Below are 19,340 nucleotides of genomic sequence, written 5' to 3' on the forward strand. Positions count from 1 at the left end.
GCTTTCACGTGAGTGAGGAAATGGGTTTCTGTAGGTGCATTTTTAAATAGTTTGTTGAATTGTAAGTATTTTAGCTCAGCTAGTGGACTTGCTACACTGTATTAAAAAAAAAAAAAAAAAAAAAAACCCAAACAAATAACTGTCTGGACTTGCATTATTTTTCCGTCCTGTTGTCTTGAGTTCAAAAGGCATTTTCTTTCCCTTATGAACAGAAAGCCTTAGGAGTAATTGAAGATACAGGCTAGCACCTGATTAGGCAGTCCTCCTAATAAAAACGTTATTCTAGAGAAATATTAATGTAACTTTACACTGAGATAGTGAACTCTGAGGATCATGGCTTGGTAGGCAGGCTAGGTGGAGGCACAATGGTTTCTCTCACATATTGAGTAGAAGTGGCTTATTGTGAAGTGATCAGAATAAACATTTGATTTTTAAAATGCATGGTTTGTTTTGTAAACAGACTATATACCTCCTGAGCAATTTAGTAATTTATATATAATAAATCTATTATGCAGGCAGCTTGTTTAATAACGCTTCCTTTCATTTTAAGTACAGTTCCCCTTGGCTAGGGAACTGGTTTGAGTAATCTTATGCACAGGACTCCAAGATGTGAAGAATCCCTAATAAAGGTATATACATACAGTTTTCAATCCTGATCTTCATCCTTGGTCTTGGTGACATGGAGCATAAGGAAACGTGAGGTGTTACCTTTTGAGGTACCTCAAAAAACTGATGGCACCAATGTAAAGAAGCAGTAGAAGTTTCAAGGAGAGGAGGGGCAAATCAGCAAAGAGAGGCTTCAGTACTAAAGAAACTTAATAATATCTGAAAAAGAACACCCAAAGGTGTTATTTCAACTTATAAAAAGTAATAAGTACTTCTAAATTATACTTGACACTTTGTTATGAAATGTGTGGTAACATAGTGAAAGTGTTTACAAATGCTGAAAGGTAATTTATGCTTTCTTAATCTCCCTTAATCATGTTTTATAAAGGATGATACTGGACATCACCTGTAACATTTAATCTGCCTATACTTTTTCATAAAAGCAGTATTGACACAATTTCTGATATATTTAAATGAAAAAAAGCATTAAAAGGAGAAAAGAGGAGAAATTTCCTTAGTACAATACTTAAGACCAAGGAAAATATTGCTGATGAGGAGGGGAAAAGTTGATGATGAGTGGTGGATCCTGTAGTTTAACAGCTGTTTCCATAGCAGGTGTTGACAGCAGGGACTTGGTTTGTATGACCATAGGACCCTCTCTGAGTTTTGAGGACTGCTAGGAAGGAGCAGCATCCATCTGACCAAGTTGGGCAAAAGCATCTTTGCCAACAGGCTGTCCAAACTAGTATGGAGAGCTTTAGACTAGGACTGAGGGAGAACGGAGGTGATGACTCACAAGTTGACAGGAAAAAGTGGTGGACTGAGTTGATAAGCAAAGGATGTAGGGTGATGTGGAGAGTAGTCCTTGAAAACAACTAAACAGTGCAGAAGGGGGCTCACATAAGTGTAGAAACACAAACAAGAAAACAACTGTACACAGATAATGAGGCCAGCATTATGAGGGAGAAGCTTTTATATGTCTTCTGGGAAATTGGCACACTTGGGTGCATCTCTGATCTGCTTGTACACTAATGCATGGTGCCTGGGGAGAAAATAGGAAAGTAGGGGGCTGTATGAAGTTGCAGAGCTATGATTTCATTGGGATAACAAAGATGTGACGCGATAGCTCGTATGATTGGAGTGCTGCCATGGATGCATGCAGGCCCTTTAAAAGGACTGGCTGGGATAGGGAGGAAGGGGACTTGCTCTTAAGTGAGAGAGCAGAAGGGATGCATGGAGGTCTGCCATGGATGAAAAATGAACCATCTGAGAGCTTATGGGTAAGGACTAGAGGGCAGAGCAACGTGGGTGATGTTGTTGTAGATGTCTGCTGTAGATAGCCTTAATCATAAAGAAGTAGAAGATAAGGCCTTCTTCAGACAACGGGAAGAATCCTCAGGTTTGCAGGCACTGGTCCTATTGGGTACTTCAGCTGCCCTGATATCTTCTGAAGAGACAGCACAGCAGGGCAGAAGCAATCCATGAGACTTTTTTGTGTGCTTTGGTGGCAGTTCCCTAACACAGGTGGTTGAGGAGTGGATGAGGAGAGGTGCTTTGCTGTCCTTCAAACTTGCAAACAAGGAAGAACTGGTCGGTGATGTGAAGGCTGCACAGCCTTTGCCGCAGTGACTGTGGGATGGTGGAGTTCAAGATCCTGAGAGACGCATACGAAACAAGTATCAGGTTCATAGTCCTAGACTTCAGGAGAGCAGACTTTGGCCTGATCAGGCCTCAGCCTGAAAGAATCCTCTGGGATATGGTCTTGGAGAGAAGAGGGGTCTGGGATCACCTTCTTCAAGCTCAAGAACAATCCATCCTGATGTACGTGGATGAACATGGAGCTCATGACTAACCTGAAACATAGGAAGTATGCAAGTGGTGGAAGCAGGGTCAGGTCACCCGGGGGTCCGGGAAACGCATTCAGTTGAGCATAAGCCAGCAATGAGCCCTTGTGGCAAAGGCAGCCAGCAGCACCTTGGGCCGCATTATGCTGAGAATCACCATCAGGTTGAAAAAGGTGCTCACCTCTGCTCAGTACTGGTGAGACACTGGACTGCTGCATCTGGTTTGGGATTCCCCAGTACAAGAGAGACAGGCTCACCGGAGAGAGCCCAGTGCAGGGCCTCAGAGATTGTAAAGGGACTGGACTGTCTGTCATACGAGGAAGAGTTGAGAGAGCTGGGACTGTTGAGCCTAGAGAAGGTTCAGGAGGCATTTTATCCATGCATATAAATACCTGACGGGAGGAATAAAGAAGGTGGAGCAAGACTCTTCGCAGTGGTGCCTGGTGAAAGAACAAGAGGCAGTGGGCACAACGCAGAATATTTCATTTAAACATAAGAAAGAAAAAAACTATTTAAAGTGAGGGTGGTCAAATGCTGGTACAGGTTACCCAGACAGGCCGTAGAATTTCTGTCCTTGGAGACATTCAAAACCTGACTGAATACATGGCTCTGAGCAACCTGCTCTAGTTAATCCTGTTCTTAGCAAGGGAGGTTGGACTAGCTGATCTCCAGAGGTCCCGTCCAACCTCAGCTGTTTCACCATTCTGTAAGAATTGGTCTTTTCTTTCCCAGATTATCTTTACATTGAGAGAAACTTCTGTAAAAACAATGTGTGGTTAAATTTCCTTCAAGTGAACAGGTATGCTAAGTGGGAGAGGATGTGTTTGAACAATGGCAGTACTGCCTGCTGTGCTGCTAATGAGCTGTTCTTGGGGGATGAAGCTTACTTTTTCCTTTGTGGAGTTTTGGAGAAAATGATTCTCAAGCGTATGAGTAATCTGTGTTTTATTTGCCAGTGCTTAATTGCGTACTGGTTCCATATGTAGAAATACTTTTGCTTCCTGACCTTCTATAGTACATTGCATCACTACAAAGCTAGTGAAGTGTAATTCCCAACCTCTACAATATAGAAGGAAATATTTTCACTTCAAAATATTGTTAGTAACTAGCAGTAACCAAAAGTTAATGTCTAAGAATGAAAATTCATGATGCAGATGTAGTAAAATAGTGTTAATTCCAGTGGCTTTGTGAAGCGTCAACTGTTAAATCGTGTCAGAACTGAAAAGAGCACAAAACCCACAATTGTCATCAGTGATGTAATTTTAAGGCATGATGTCTTGTGAAATGCCACATCCACATGTGGCCTTACAGTCTGTGAAACAGGGACATGCGTTCCCAGTCTCTGACATGACAATGCTTTTTCCCTTCTATGAAGTATGTAACTGATTATATCAAGTTCCAGGGGATTTCTTGAAAGCTGTGATATAACAATTTTTTTCCTCCTCTAGTTTAAAAAGAACCAAAAAATGTTATCTTGACCATACAGGATGTTTTTAACTTTTTATTTTTTTTGAAAGGTACTTCAGCACTTTTCTAAAACACGTATTGACTTGTTATTAACTTATTCCTCTACAGGGTGTGATAGGTGTACAGTTGGTGGTTACCATGGTAATGGCTAGTGTCATACAGAAGATCATACCTCACTATTCTCTTGCTCGTTGGCTTCTCTGTAGTGGCAGGTAAGATAAGAAAGAGTTGCTATACCGTGTGTTAATATGGTAATGCAATTATGCATTAGAGTAGTAACAGTAAAACATACTAATTTAGGTTGTTTTCTTGAAAAATAATTAATCTGCTGTTCTTAAATTTGTTACTGTAGCATTGTAATACCTGACATATAGGCTTAAGGTATAAAGACAGTGTTGCTGCAGAAGAACACACTTGTTCATTGCTATTAATTGCACGAGTCATAAAGTTAGCTGTCATCCAACTCTTATATTATTAAAGACAAAATTACATACTTAAATAGCTAAACTGAATGAAAGGCACTGAAAAATGGAAGGATTTTTTTCTCTGCACTGCCTCAGTGTTCTTGATCATCCACCTGCTGATTAGCCTTGCATCTAAAGAGTGCTTAGGTATTTATTAAAAATTCTATTTTTTAATACTTCATAGGACAGGATTAGTATAAATTTCAATACACTACTTCCTCATAACAATAGATCAAACAGACATAATGAGTTGCAAGGGGAGCATTCCCTGTGTGTCTGTATCCATAATCACAGTGAAAACGAGCAGCTGTTTTGAATATAAATCAGTATCTTAAATATTAAAAGAATCACGGGCACTGTGTTTTTTTGTTTGGGAAGAAAAACACTTTGTGTGATTAGAATGTAGTTTGCTGTCTTTTCTAATTGTTAAAATTTTGACAATACCAAGTCTCTACTCCGTGATTCCTGAAGAAGTATCCTTGAATAATAATGAGCTCCACAGGAGTTTTACCAGTTTCTCATAAATTTCCGTTGCCTTTTTTCCTGTACATCTCAGAGTTACCAACTTTTTAATTTTCACCATTTCACCACCCAAAGAGACGCTAAGGAAAAATGACTCTAAATGTTGTTTAGATGTGTGTTTAGGTGTCACTGGTTAAGTGTAATGGAAAACAGTAATTGTCAGGTGAATAATATGCAGAGGAATCACACTCTTAATTGTGTGAAGTTTCATTGTTGACCACATCTGCAGGGTGTTAATCGCCTTTTTTGTGCTCTAAAAAGAATATTAAATTAATGAATATGAAATTGCATACCATTTATTTTTAAGGTGTGTTACTACCATTGTGGTTTTTTTAGCAGTTATTCAAATGATGTTTTCTACTTTTTATGTCCTATTTAAAAGTTTTATTTAAATTTTTATTTTGAAATGTAAATATTTAGTTGCTCTTTTTAAAGTATTTTTCAGTATTATACCCACATTGTTCATTCTTGTGAAGTTTTGCCTTTCTGTATTCTTGTTCTAAGTCATGCCTTGTGCCAAATACAGGGAGAGGTTTGCTGTTCAGATACTTTTTGTAATCCTTTTCTCCTGTTTTCATTGTGCACCTGCAGATTGATAAATACACAGCGCAGGATTTTTGCACTTGTGCATATGGAATCTGGCTCCCGCTGAAGTCAATGGGAGTCTTATGAGTCTTATTGCCTTTCATGTTAGTAGCCTTGAGAATCTCATTGTTGCTTTTCACTGTTCTTCTATTTATCTGGGAACTGTTTTAGTGCATTGTAATTTCAGTCATTGTGAATAACCTCCCGAATACAAGTATTATTTAAAGAGCCAAAAATAATGCTGTGTTCCAGAAATAAAAACAATTCAGAAGCTTCACTGCAACAAGAATCTGAATTTTAATGTCAGAAAGAAAAACAGTTCTCCTCGTAGTTTAGCTGACAAACTGTCTTTTATGTTAACCCGTTTTCCTTAGTGCTGTCTTTTTGCCAACAGTGTTTTCTTTGACAGACCTGTGTGGGTGGGGTGGTGGAGGGCTTTATACACACGTAAGTGTACAGACACACTCTTGAGCAGTCCAGCTTTCTTAGGAAAAGTTGCTTCCTGCCCCTCCTTTCCTTTGTCAATATACTTCAACTAGTCTTTGGTACCAAAAACTGCTTTTTAAGTTATTTGTCTTAAGTGTCTTTCTTCCAATGGGTTGGGAGGCTTTTCTAAGCAGGTAGCCTGAAATGTCTACAGATAGCCCTTGCCAAATGTGAGGGAGGATAAACACATTACCAGACAAGCTAGAAACTCTTAAGTGACCAGTTGGTTCCAAGATGCCTGTATGTGTGCGTTCAAAGCCCATTAAAAGGGAACGTGGACACTACAAAATTTAAAAGAATGTTTAGAATAGGTAGACATAAGATAATTATTTCTTTATGGAGTTTCCAGCTGTTTTTCATAGTTGAAAAACTATTTATCTAAATTTGTGAAGAAATACAAACTTTTTCAAACAATGTTATTTTCAGAGCTTGAACAGAGTTTGAATATTCATATTTATTGAAGTCAAAGAATTGGCAGCCTAAATATCTACATAGGCCTTTGCATTTTTGACTAATAAAACATTCTCTAACAAAATGTTGCTTTTAAGTTGCTCAGCTACATTCCGTTTTCAGGTCACTTCAGGAAGACAGGATAAAACGGATGTTTTGTAGTGCACTCATTAATGCCCTTCATTCAAATTAACTGGGGCATATCTCTGCTGTTGTTGCTATTTAAACTAACTTGGATATGTCAAAGCTACAGAGTGATCTGTTGTGGGATCTCGGTTTTAAACATCTATAAGCTAAAGCAGATGCTAACTACTCTTTCTTTTTTTTCACTCTACCTTTAAGAAAATGTCTGTTGGTTTTGAGATTGTAAATGCAAGGTGTGTAGGGTTTATTAACTAAAAAAATCCCCAAACTCTTGTAGCCTATTAGTTGTAATTAGGAATCACTTGCAACATAATTTAGTTGTGTAATTAAGAGCAAATTGTTGTTTAAGTGTTTGATTTGTGTTAGTATTTTAAACAGAACAGGAATTCGCTCTGTTCTGCTGTATTAGGTACTATATCTATGCAGGATAGATTTTGAAAAACTAGTGTTCCAACACAGCTGATTTTCATCACTACAGAACTACTTGTGGTATTTTCAGCATGCCAAGTTCTGATCTGGGAGATGGTGACAACGCAGAAGACTTATTTCTCTGCTTTCTCCCACATTCTCTAGGTCGTGTGAAAGACAGGAAGAAGGTAGTATCTCCAGTGTAGGTTGTAGTCTTGGATGAGAAGGTAGTTGCTCTGGTTTCTGTGTGATTCTCAGTGTTAAGTCTTTTTTTGCAGCAAAGTTTGCAAACAGCAAATTTTTCAGCTGGGACCACACATCATAAAAATAAATTAATGGATGTCGTGGTTTAGCCTCAGATGGCAACAAAGAACCACGTGCCGCTCGCACGTGCCTTCCTAATACAGGAAGGATCGTAAGAAAAGGCAAGACTCTTGGGTTGAGACAAAGGCAGTTTAACAGAACAGCAAAGGGAACAGGCAAACAACAACAACAACAACAACACGGATAGGGGAATATACAAACGCGATTACGGAACCGCCGCTCCTCACCGCTCGCCGACCAGCCGGACCCGGGACGCCCCAGCCCGCTTTTAAGCAGCAACTTCCTGCCCCCTCCCCTGGCAGCTCAGGGTGGGCGTGGCTCACATGGCATGGAATACCAGGAAAAGTTAACCCTATCCCCACCGGAACCAGGACATTATCCACCCCTTATTCCATACCATCTATGCCATGCCCAGCAGGTTCCAATGAATTGCCACCACTTTCCCCTGTTTTATATATATATATATATATACACACATATAATGCCCTTAGTTTATGGGTCATCCCTCCAAAGTGTCCGTTGAGTTCTTTTAATCCACGGCTTTGGGCTCCATCTGTTAGAACAGTCTCTCAGGGCAGGTGAGATGCTGGGTGGTGCTGGTCTGTTGCATGCTGTATTTTTCGGAGCTTGTGACTGGTGCACCCGGTGTGGCTCATGCTCACAGTCCGTGGGCTGAAGATGTAGATCTTGAGGAAACTGCTGGGCGCCAGCTGCTGAGGTCAGTTCTTATCCCATCATCCCTGTGCCTTACTTGTAGTACAACTGATAGCAATTATAGCAATGAGGACATACAGTGACAGTGTTACTTAGCAATTAACAGCACACAATCTGATTCATTGGCTATTCTCGCCCAAAATCAGATCCCCATAAGGTACACATCGGACTTCCCCATCCTGCCGCATCACCCACCAAGTGCACCCAGGTCCTTGGGCAAAAGCAATCCCACGGATGGGTTTGCCTTTGCCTGAGGCAGGACTAACCCAGACTGTCTTCCCTAGCATATTCTTCATGTGCACTACGGGGACTTTATCCCCTTCTACAGTATGTGGAAGTTTTGATTGGGCAGGGCCAGCCCGATTGTTAGATCCCCTGGTGTTAACTAGCCAGGTAGCTTTTGCTAAATGTGTATCCCAGTGTTTGAAAGTCCCACCACCCATTGCTCTCAGTGTAGTTTTTAACAGTCCATTGTATCGTTCTGTCTTCCCAGAGGCTGGTGCGTGATAGGGGATGTGATATACCCACTCGATACCATGCTCTTTGGCCCAGGTGTCTATGAGGCTGTTTCGGAAATGAGTCCCGTTGTCCGACTCAATTCTCTCTGGGGTACCATGTCGCCACAGGACTTGCTTTTCAAGGCCCAGGATAGTGTTCCGGGCAGTGGCATGGGGCACAGGGTATGTTTCCAGCCATCCGGTGGTTGCTTCCACCATTGTGAGCACATAGCGCTTGCCTTGACGGGTTTGTGGCAGTGTGATATAATCAATCTGCCAGGCCTCCCCATATTTATATTTCAGCCATCGCCCTCCATACCAAAGAGGCTTCAAACGCTTGGCTTGTTTGATCGCAGCGCATGTCTCACATTCATGGATGACCTGTGCAATAGTGTCCATGGTCAAGTCCACCCCTCGGTCACGAGCCCATCTATATGTCGCATCTCTCCCTTGATGGCCTGAGGAGTCATGGGCCCACCGAGCTATGAATAGTTCACCCTTACGTTGCCAGTCCAGATCCACCTGAGCCACTTCAATCCTAGCGGCCCGATCCACCTGCTGGTTGTTCTGATGTTCCTCCGTGGCCCGATTCTTCGGTACATGGGCATCTACATGGCGTACTTTCACAACCAGATTCTCTATCCGGGCAGCAATATCTTGCCATAGGTCTGCAGCCCAGATGGCTTTGCCTCTGCGCTGCCAGTTGCCCTGCTTCCACTGCTGTAACCACCCCCACAGAGCATTTGCCACCATCCATGAGTCAGTGTAGAGATAAAGTACTGGCCATTTTTCTCGCTCGGCAATGTCCAAAGCCAGCTGAATAGCCTTCACCTCTGCAAACTGGCTCGATTCACCCTGTCCCTCACTGGCTTCTGCAACCCGTCGTGTAGGACTCCACACAGCAGCCTTCCACTTTCGATGCTTTCCCACAATACGGCAGGACCCATCAGTGAAGAGGGCATATTTCTTCTCATTTTCTGGCAGTTTATTATATGGTGGGGCCTCTTCTGCACGCGTCACCTCCTCCTCTGGTGACATTCCGAAATCCTTGCCTTCTGGCCAGTCCATGATCACTTCCAGAATTCCTGGGCGACTGGGGTTTCCCATTCGAGTTCGCTGCGTGATCAGTGCAATCCACTTACTCCATGTAGCATCGGTTGCATGATGTGTGGTGGGGACCCTTTCTTTGAACATCCAACCCAGCACCGGCAGCTGAGGTGCTAAGAGGAGCTGTGCTTCTGTACCAACTACTTCCGAAGCAGCTCGAACCCCTTCATATGCTGCCAATATCTCTTTTTCTGTTGGAGTGTAGCGGGCTTCGGATCCTCTGTATCCACGACTCCAAAACCCTAGGGGTCGACCTCGGGTCTCCCCTGGTGCTTTCTGCCAGAGGCTCCAGGTAGGGCCGTTCTCCCCGGCTGCGGTATAGAGCACGTTTTTAACATCTTGTCCTGCCCGGACTGGCCCCAGGGCCACTGCATGGACTATTTCCTGTTTGATTTGTTCAAAAGCTTGTCGTTGCTCAGGACCCCATTTAAAATCATTCTTCTTCCGGGTTACTTGATACAGAGGGCTTGCAATTTGACTGTAATCTGGGATATGCATTCTCCAAAAACCCACAATACCTAAGAAAGGCTGTGTTTCCTTTTTACTAGTTGGTGGAGACATAGCTGCTATTTTGTTGATCACATCCATTGGAATCTGACGGCGTCCATCTTGCCATTTTATTCCTAAAAACTGGATCTCCTGCGCAGGTCCCTTGACCTTACTTCGCTTTATAGCAAAACCAGCGTTCAGAAGGATTTGGACTATTTTACTCCCTTTCTCAAAAACTTCTTCCGCTGTGTTTCCCCATACAATGATGTCATCAATGTACTGCAGATGTTCTGGAGCTTCACCCTGTTCCAGTGCAGTCTGGATCAGTCCATGGCAAATGGTGGGACTGTGTTTCCACCCCTGGGGCAGTCGATTCCAGGTGTATTGGACGCCCCTCCAAGTGAAAGCAAACTGTGGCCTGCACTCTGCTGCCAAAGGGATTGAGAAGAATGCATTCGCTATATCAATCGTGGCATACCACTTGGCTGCCTTGGACTCCAGTTCGTACTGCAGTTCTAGCATGTCCGGCACGGCAGCACTCAGCGGTGGCGTGACTTCATTCAGACCACGATAGTCTACAGTTAGCTTCCACTCTCCATTAGATTTTCGCACCAGCCATATGGGACTGTTAAAGGGGGAGCGAGTCTTGCTGATCACTCCTTGAACCTCTAGTTGACGAATCAGCTCATGGATGGGAATCAGAGAGTCTCGGTTAGTGCGATACTGCCGCCGATGCACCGTTGTGGTAGCAATCGGCACCTGTTGTTCTTTGACCCTCAACAACCCCACAACAGAAGAATCCTCCGAGAGACCAGGCAAGGCAGACAACTGTTTAACTTCCTCTGTCTCCAAAGCAGCTATGCCAAAGGCCCAGCGGTACCCTTTTGGGTCCTTAAAATACCCTCTCCTGAGGTAATCTATACCAAGGATGCATGGAGCCTCTGGGCCAGTCACAATGGGATGCTTTTGCCACTCATTCCCAGTTAGGCTCACTTCTGCCTCCAGTACAGTCAACTCTTGGGATCCCCCTGTCACCCCAGAAATACAAATGGGTTCTGCCCCTCTATAGCTTGATGGTATTAAAGTACACTGCGCACCCGTGTCCACTAGAGTCTTATACTCCTGTGGGTCTGATGTGCCAGGCCATCGAATCCACACCGTCCAATAAACCCGGTTGTCCCTTTCCTCCACCTGGCCGGAGGCAGGGCCCCCCTAATACTCGTCATAGTATCCATTACTCACTTCTTGCATAAATGACTTGGAAGTTCCTTCAAGAGGATCAGAAGCAAGATCAGGCCTTCTGCTTTGTCTGGGGAACGGCCCACTGGAAACTGGGGCGGCACTTTTCCTGGAGGGATCCCCTTTTGTGGTTGTCCTTCCTTGCAACTCCTGTACCCGTGTCCGCAGGATCGAAGTAGGCTGTCCATCCCACTTCCTCATGTCCTCTCCGTGGTCCTGCAGGTAGAACCACAGGGTGCCTCGTGGTGTGTACCCTCTGTACTCTCTCTCTTGAGTGGGGAAATGCCTGCTTCTAATAGCTGAGATGCTGGCCCGTGCAGGTGGGGAGTAGAACATATTCTCTTCAAGTTGCTGGACCTTCCGCGACAGTTTCTCCACAGCTGAGACAAGGGGGGAAGAGAGACTTTCTTCATATCGCCGGAGCCGGCCAGCTACCTCATCCACCGTTGGTCCCTCTTCACCTTTCCATTCCATTACTGCCAGGGAGTTGGCATATGACGATGGTGCGCTCCGTACAAACTTCCGCCACATGGGCCTTGTGCATCGCACCTCATCAGGGTCCGTGGGTAAGTCGGCATTGTCCAAGTCATAATAAATCATCTCCCACACGGCTAATTCTCTCAGGTACTGGATACCTCTTTCCATGGTAGTCCACTTGCTTGGGTGACATACAACATCCTCACTGAAGGGGTACCTCTCCCTCACGCCTAACAGGAGTCGTTTCCAGAGGCTGAGGGCTTGGGTCTTTTTCCCAATCGCCTTGTCAATGCCGCCTTCCCTAGACAGGGATCCCAGCTGCCTGGCCTCCCTACCCTCTAATTCCAGGCTACTGGCCCCATTATCCCAGCACCGGAGCAGCCAGGTGACAATGTGCTCGCCTGAAAGTCGGCTGAAATCTTTTCGCATATCCCGCAGCTCACTCAAGGATAGGGATCGAGTAATTATCTCTGGTTCTGCCTCTTCCTCCTGCTCTCGTGATGGCCCTGGTTCATCATCATCTCTTACTAAGCAAACTGATTTCTTTGTGTACTTCTTCTTCTGTATGGGGGCAACTGATACCGGCACGGGTTGGTTCCCTGGTTCAGTGGCAGTGGCTACCACGGGGGTTGCAGTAGCCGCAGGGGCCGCCGCAGGAGCTGCAGTAGCCGCAGGGGCCGCCGCAGGGGCTGCAGCAGCCGCAGGGGCCGCCGGTCTGGTTTCCATCTCTTCCCCTTGAGGGTGCTGCATAATTCTGAGCAGTGCCTGGTAGATACTGGCCAGGGCCCAGCACAGCACGGTGAGTTGTGCCTCTCTAGAATAGCCACAGCATTTTCCCTTCAAATATTCTACCACTTTATCAGGGTCCTGTAATTGTTCAGGGGTGAAGTCCCAGACCATTGGAGGTGAGTAGTTCTCTAGGTACCTGCCCATGCTCTCCCACATGCTGTGCCACCCCTGACTATCCAGCCTCGGAGCAGATCTCCGGGTGGTAGTCTTAAATAGTCGCTTAACCCTAAACAAGACCTGGAACGTATTCAGGAGACATAGCACTAGGAACACACTAGTTTGAGTATCCCAAGGATATTCAAGATTCTCAAAAGCTGTCATACCTGACCCGAAGGAGAAAAGGGAGGCAAAAGGGCTGGGGAAACTATTAACAAATTCTGAGAGACAGTGTCCAATGTACGGACAGGACAACAAGACCACATAAACACCCCAAAATAGCCGTCTGAACAGTGATGTTATCATATCATAAACAGATATCGCACAGGACAGCAGAATGATAATCCTCATCCCTCTTCCAGACATGGTAAACAGCATCGCAGGGAGTACATAAGCCATATAGGAATTTATGTAACACAGCCATGAGAACAAACCAAGCAACATGATGACCAGTGACTACTTACCTAATAAAATAAATGCATACAAGAAAAAAAAACAAACCAAAACTGTTTTTTCCACGTTCTAGTTGGATTCTGTCGTTATCTCAACCTTTCAAGCCCCACGTTGGGCGCCAAAAAGGACTGTCGTGGTTTAGCCTCAGATGGCAACAAAGAACCACGTGCCGCTCGCACGTGCCTTCCTAATACAGGAAGGATCGTAAGAAAAGGCACGACTCTTGGGTTGGGACAAAGGCAGTTTAACAGAACAGCAAAGGGAACAGGCAAACAACAACAACAACAACACGGATAGGGGAATATACAAACGCGATTACGGAACCGCCGCTCCTCACCGCTCGCCGACCGGCCGGACCCGGGACGCCCCAGCCCGCTTTTAAGCAGCAACTTCCTGCCCCCTCCCCTGGCAGCTCAGGGTGGGCGTGGCTCACATGGCATGGAATACCAGGAAAAGTTAACCCTATCCCCACCGGAACCAGGACAATGGAATAACTTTCTCTCTTACTGGTGCCTCAAAAAACCCCACAAAGAAAATTCAACACCCCCCCCCCCCATCTTGCTCTTGCAGAGTCTGTAGGAGTTACCATTTTTCAGTTTTTGAACTGCAGTGAATTCCTGCAAGGGAAATTTGCAGCATGCAGTGGTTTGGATCTCTGTGATGTATTACTGACTGGTACTGAAGTTCTTTTCTCTTGAAGAAATCCCAGCATCAGCTGATTCTTTAGCACATCAGTACGTACTGACACAGGCTCGTGGAACTTCCTATTAACTAGATGGTATTCTTTGCTGGTTTGAACACTTACTTAGCCATTGTGCCATTTTTTAAGGTATTTTAAGATGATGTCCATGATCTCTGTGGAACTACCTGTTTAATACTTCTTTATTCCAGCAATTAAACTGCCAAAATTGGGAGCTCTTCCTGAAATGTGTTGTGTTCTTGTTGCACCATTTTTCTTCATTCCCACTTCCTTGTCTTCTGCCAGGTTTAGTGTAGTGTCACGGACAGTATCAGGATAGAGAGACGACTGTCTCATGTTTAAGATCTGCCAGGCAGGCATGTCCTCTGTGTTACATAGATTTCATTAAAATTATAGGTATTCTTTCTCGTAGTCTTTATCCAGTGTCCCTTTCAGAACATGTGTGCACCCACAAAGCATCCATGTCATTGTGAGGAAGGCAGAAGAAGTATAATATTGCTCATTGTGGCTGCTTGCATTTATGATTGTTTCTGCTTTTAGCATGAGTCTCATAGCAGTGGACCTCCCGCAGTATTTGTTGTGTAGACAATGTTCCATGAAGAATGACAAAATTTTTTATCTTTATGTGAAAGGCCATATTCTGCAAATATAAAGATGGGTGAATCAGACTTCCACTTGGGACAAGAAGCCTTTCCAAAACAGAGCTGGGAATCAAGTGTTACCAAGTGGCTTGAAGTTATTTGGATTTGATGTTTGTTTTTCAAATTTGCTTTGCTATCTTTTTGAAATTGAATGTAACTTAATCTCTAATTTGCCAATTTAGAATGGTCCTATTTGATGATGTTTTCTTAACGTGAGAAGTAGTGATGGTTGTTCATTCCATTATCATCTCTTAGCTATTACTCTGTGTTAACCAGGGTCACCTATTAGTGGCCTCCTACTCCAGAAAAGTACTTCCACATAAATACAGATAAATTTTCCAAGTCCGTTCCTGTTAATACTTGGGCTCCTTTGCCTCAGCATTTCAGAATGGAGATCAGAGTGACATCCTTCCTACATCTGGGCAGCAGCCCTCCCTTGTTGAATGTGGAAAAGACCTTCTTTCAGCTACTAAGGTTCTTGACATGCTTAGAGATTAAGGTAGAATGTACCATCTTAGAAACTTAACCATTTCTGTTTTTCGTCTTCAGAATTTCTGTGACACTACTTGCCTTTTAAATAAATGAGCAATGGATGGGTGCATTGACTTGTGAAAGTGGAAAAACTTGCAGCTCAACTACATGTAACTTAGTGATTTTCTTTTTTTTTTTTTTAGTAGCACTTTTTCTAGTACGTGTTGAAGATATCAGTGAGGAGATGTTTAGGAAAGGAATGTTGATGTTATGATCTGCTCTGCCTAAGATAAAAGACTTGTAATGGTTATTTGATAATAGCTGTTCCGGTTTCTGGAAAATTTACTGGTTTTTTGAGAGGTATAATTATACTTTATAAAATCATTTAGAATATGGTTCTAATAGGTAATTGTAATGCTATAATTATTCTAGTGAATTTCTTCCAATATCAGGACAACCTTTTTTGCTGTATTTGATAACTTGAAAATTTGGTTGTTTGAAAAGTGAAGGGCTTTCACTTGAATGACAAAGTGGCAAAGCTTTCTAATTATGAATCAGCATCTCACGTGCTGAAGAGAACTGAAATGTATCTGTGGTTGTTCAGGCAGGGTTGGTACTTGTACACAAAGGTATTTTCATACAATCATAGAATACCAGGTAGGAAGGAACCTCAGGGATCATCTGGTCCAACCTTTCTTGCCAAAAGCACGCCTAGACAAGATGGCCCAGCACCCTGTCCAGCTGAATATTAAAAGTGTCCAATGTTGGGGAATCCACCCCTTCCCTGGGGAGATTATTCCAATGGCTGATGATTCTCAGTGTGAAAAATTTTCCCCTTGTGTCCAATCGGAATCTCCCCAGGAGTAACCTGTATCCATTTATCCCTTGTCTTTTCCTTCTAAAAAGGGAGTATCTTTTTTATTTATAGCCACTCTTTAAATACTGGAACCTGGTGATAAGGTCTCCCCTAGGCCTTCTTTTCTCAAGACTGAAAAAATCCAATTCACTCAGCCTTCCCTCATATGACAGGCTTCCCAGTCCTTTGATCATCTTAGTGGCCCTTCTGAGGACCCTCTCCAGCCTGTCCACATCACTTTTGCGTAGTAGGAACCAAAACTGAACACAGTGTTCCAGGTGTGGCCTGACAAGTGCTGAGTGGGATAATGACTTCTTTGTCTCTGCTGGTGATGCCCTTGTTGGTGCAACCCAGCATCCCGTTGGCTTTCTTTGCTGCAGCAGCACACTCTTCACTCGTCTTGAGCTTGTTGTCCACTAGGACACCCAGGTCCCTTTCCACAGAGTTGCTCCCCAGTCGGGTAGATCCCAGGCTGTGCTGCACTCCTGCATTATGTTTTCCCAGGTGCAAGAGCTTACAGTTGTCCTGGTTGAACTTCATAAGGTTCTTGTTAGTCCACTCTTCCAGCCTGCCCAGGTCTTCCTGCGGGGTGGCTGTCCCGTCTGAAGTGTGAGCCATTCCTTTGCTTAGGTGTGGCAAATGACCCGCATTTTAATATGGATCTGTGTTGATATATGGTTTCTTTTTAAAAAACAAACCAAACACTAAATTGCCAATACTGATACTGTTTTAATTTGGATTTTCTTTTTCTTTAGTTTACGGTGGTATCAGCATCCTACTGAAGAAGAGCTACGGATTCTTGCAGGGAAACAAAGAGGGAAGAGCAAAAAAGATAGGTAAACACTTACTTTAAGATTTTTTCATTTTTTATTTTGTAGCATAATAATTTTGCCAGCCAACTTTTGTTTTAGTGTGAGTTAAAAACTGCTAGTTGCATGTGACTGCCCTGCTTGTGTTAATTGCCACGAGACTGTACCAAACTGTGTTTTTTCAGTTCAGCAGAGTTGAATATGCTCAAATTGTTCAGGACTGGGTAATTTCCAGTCCACAAAGTTGATCTGTGAAATTGCTAATTTAGTGGCAAGGAGTTTTTTTAGTGAATGTATTAATTTGGATAAAAACTGAGGAAAGCAAATCTTCTATAGGATTGAAGCTCTTCATCTTGAAGCAAGAGAAGAAAGATAGGAGTATATTAGTTAAACATAGGATTACTGTGAGCCACCACTCTTAGACAGCTGTGAAAAAGGTAAATGTACTCTTAGAATGTATTAGGTGAGGTATTTCTAGTAGAAGAGATAGGGAAATATTAATCCTCTTGGTCAAGGCACCAGTGTAGAACTTTATCAGGATTACTGTGTACAGTTCTGATCACTCATGTTCAAGAAAAATTAATTTTTACGTGAACAAATGAACAGAGGGCTACTAGGGTCATGCAGGAAACAGAAAGTCTGTCTTACAAGAGGAAGCTTAAAAGAGCTTGGCTTGTTCAACCTAGCAAAAGTACGACTGAGAGAGGTGGGATAGCTGTCTATCAGCTTAAGGTGGAAACAGATTTCTGATGTTCAGGCATGAAGTTCTGGAACAGCCTTCCAGAAGTACAACTGTGGCAAAAACAAAGACATCTTGAGGTGGTGGAGCTGCTATGTTGATGCAAGATTTCTGAATTGGCTGTGTTTAAAACAAACCAGCCTCTCTGGCTTGCTTTCTGGTGACACAGGAGCTTTCCTTTAGTCCTTTTCTTTTACTGCAGATGAACTCTCATATAAACCATAAAGTGCACATACAGTCTGTTTATTGTAATGTTGTTTTTTTTTCTGTTTTGTAGTTCTTAAGCTACCTGGTTAGCAACCTTATTTGCCACACTTTGGGGTAAAGAATTAACCTGTTCCTTTAGTATTAAATAACTTTAATTTTACATATTGCAATATTCTTTGAAATTTTGAAACTCATTTTATCTAGGTTTTCTGTAAAAATCGAGACAAAATAATTATGAATAGCATTATAATTTATAACTATCCATTTAACCAGTAATATTTATTCATACATAAAATTAACTTTAATTATATAACTATAACTTTAAGTCCATCCATAGGAGCCTTAAACAGAAAAACACAATTACATTGCCAAATAATAATTGTACATTGCTCTTACTGCCTGTCCCCAGTCTTGCCAGTTTTTTGCCATCCATAACATCTGTGTTATCACTTTCACCAGAGCAATTACATGCTCTCAGCAGAGTGGAAGCATGATATGTTAATGTGTGCTGACATACAATCTTAAATTTTGTAATATTTGGAAAGTTTACTGTGAAATTTAGTAGGAACCTGTATCCCAAGTCATCTATATATGCATTAAGTCCTTTTTCAGTTACTAAAAGCCTACATTTAATGTTTCAAATGTGACGCTATGCTTTCTTGTCTGCGCAGTTAAATTTTGTTGCTGTGATTTAGTTATTATAAGAGTGGTATGATTATCTTACTATATTAACACGTAACCAGGAGAATGCAATTGTAATAGTTGTAGGTAGTTGTTTGTACTAGGGTAAACATTAATCACAGGGCAATATGACACTTTAAAGAAACCAGGATGGTAATGTGGAGACTTAAATGATGTTAAACTTACAGCTTTGCTTTGCTGTTGTAACAACGGAATGAATACTACACTTACTTTTTAATCAATAAATATACCCGTATGTCTGCTAAAGAAGCAGTTGTTGTGGGAGGAAAACCATAGTCTAAACTAGGAATTGTTCTTACCGAGTTGGTTTGGTTATACCGCTTTAGGTTGCACAAAATGGGATGCAGTGCTCCTTTGAACCAAGGAGATACGAAACAGATGATGTAGGAGAAATAAGGACACATCTATTTGATTCCCCCCCCCGCCATGTCTTTTCAAGATAAAGAATTTGCTTTGTGAAGCTCATAGTCTTGCAAAATTTAGTACCTGCTCCTTGCTTAATATTTTTCCAATTTGAAGTAATTAAAAGAGAAATGTCAAAAGGACATCCAAGGAACTTGCTTGGAAATGAGCATTAGAAACAGCAGTAGTGTGAACTTGTAGTCCATTTTATTCAATGCATAATATACTTCAGCATATTACGCTATAGGTTATAATGGCACATGAATTTTAGGCAGATTTTCTATTTCGGAATCATTTGTGTTACATTAAATTGTTAGGCTAATATAAAGGTCCATAGCTACTATGAATTACTTTGAATTAAAGCTGCCAGTGATCTTGGGTGGGTTCTGACTGTGTCTCTTGGATTATGGATCCCCTGGGATAATTAAAGTGTAGGAACACCAAATTTTTTTTGAACTGAAATGGCTTCAGTTACCAAAATGCTCATCTCACTCATGATGGCACTCCTGTGTGCATGCAGTGGAAAAACATCGAGAGTACAACTGGGGACAGGGGAGCACACAGAAGCTTGCAGGTAGTCAAGTGGCTGGGC

The 19,340-nt window shown here is 42.7% G+C and overlaps 1 protein-coding gene across 3 annotated transcripts in view; it reads left to right on the top strand.

Moving 5' to 3' along the window:
* TMEM161B (transmembrane protein 161B) overlaps positions 1 to 19,340 on the top strand; it is a 53,271-nt gene that overhangs the window by 6,407 nt on the left and 27,524 nt on the right. For all 3 annotated transcript variants that reach the window (XM_063319642.1, XM_063319644.1, XM_063319643.1), the window contains exons 2-3: positions 4,026 to 4,129; positions 16,645 to 16,725. In XM_063319642.1, coding sequence (XP_063175712.1) covers positions 4,026 to 4,129; positions 16,645 to 16,725 — 185 coding nt within the window. The remainder of the gene's footprint in view (positions 1 to 4,025; positions 4,130 to 16,644; positions 16,726 to 19,340) is intronic.

The sequence above is a fragment of the Chroicocephalus ridibundus genome, chromosome Z, assembly GCF_963924245.1.
Source record: "Chroicocephalus ridibundus chromosome Z, bChrRid1.1, whole genome shotgun sequence".
Lineage (NCBI taxonomy): Eukaryota > Metazoa > Chordata > Aves > Charadriiformes > Laridae > Chroicocephalus > Chroicocephalus ridibundus.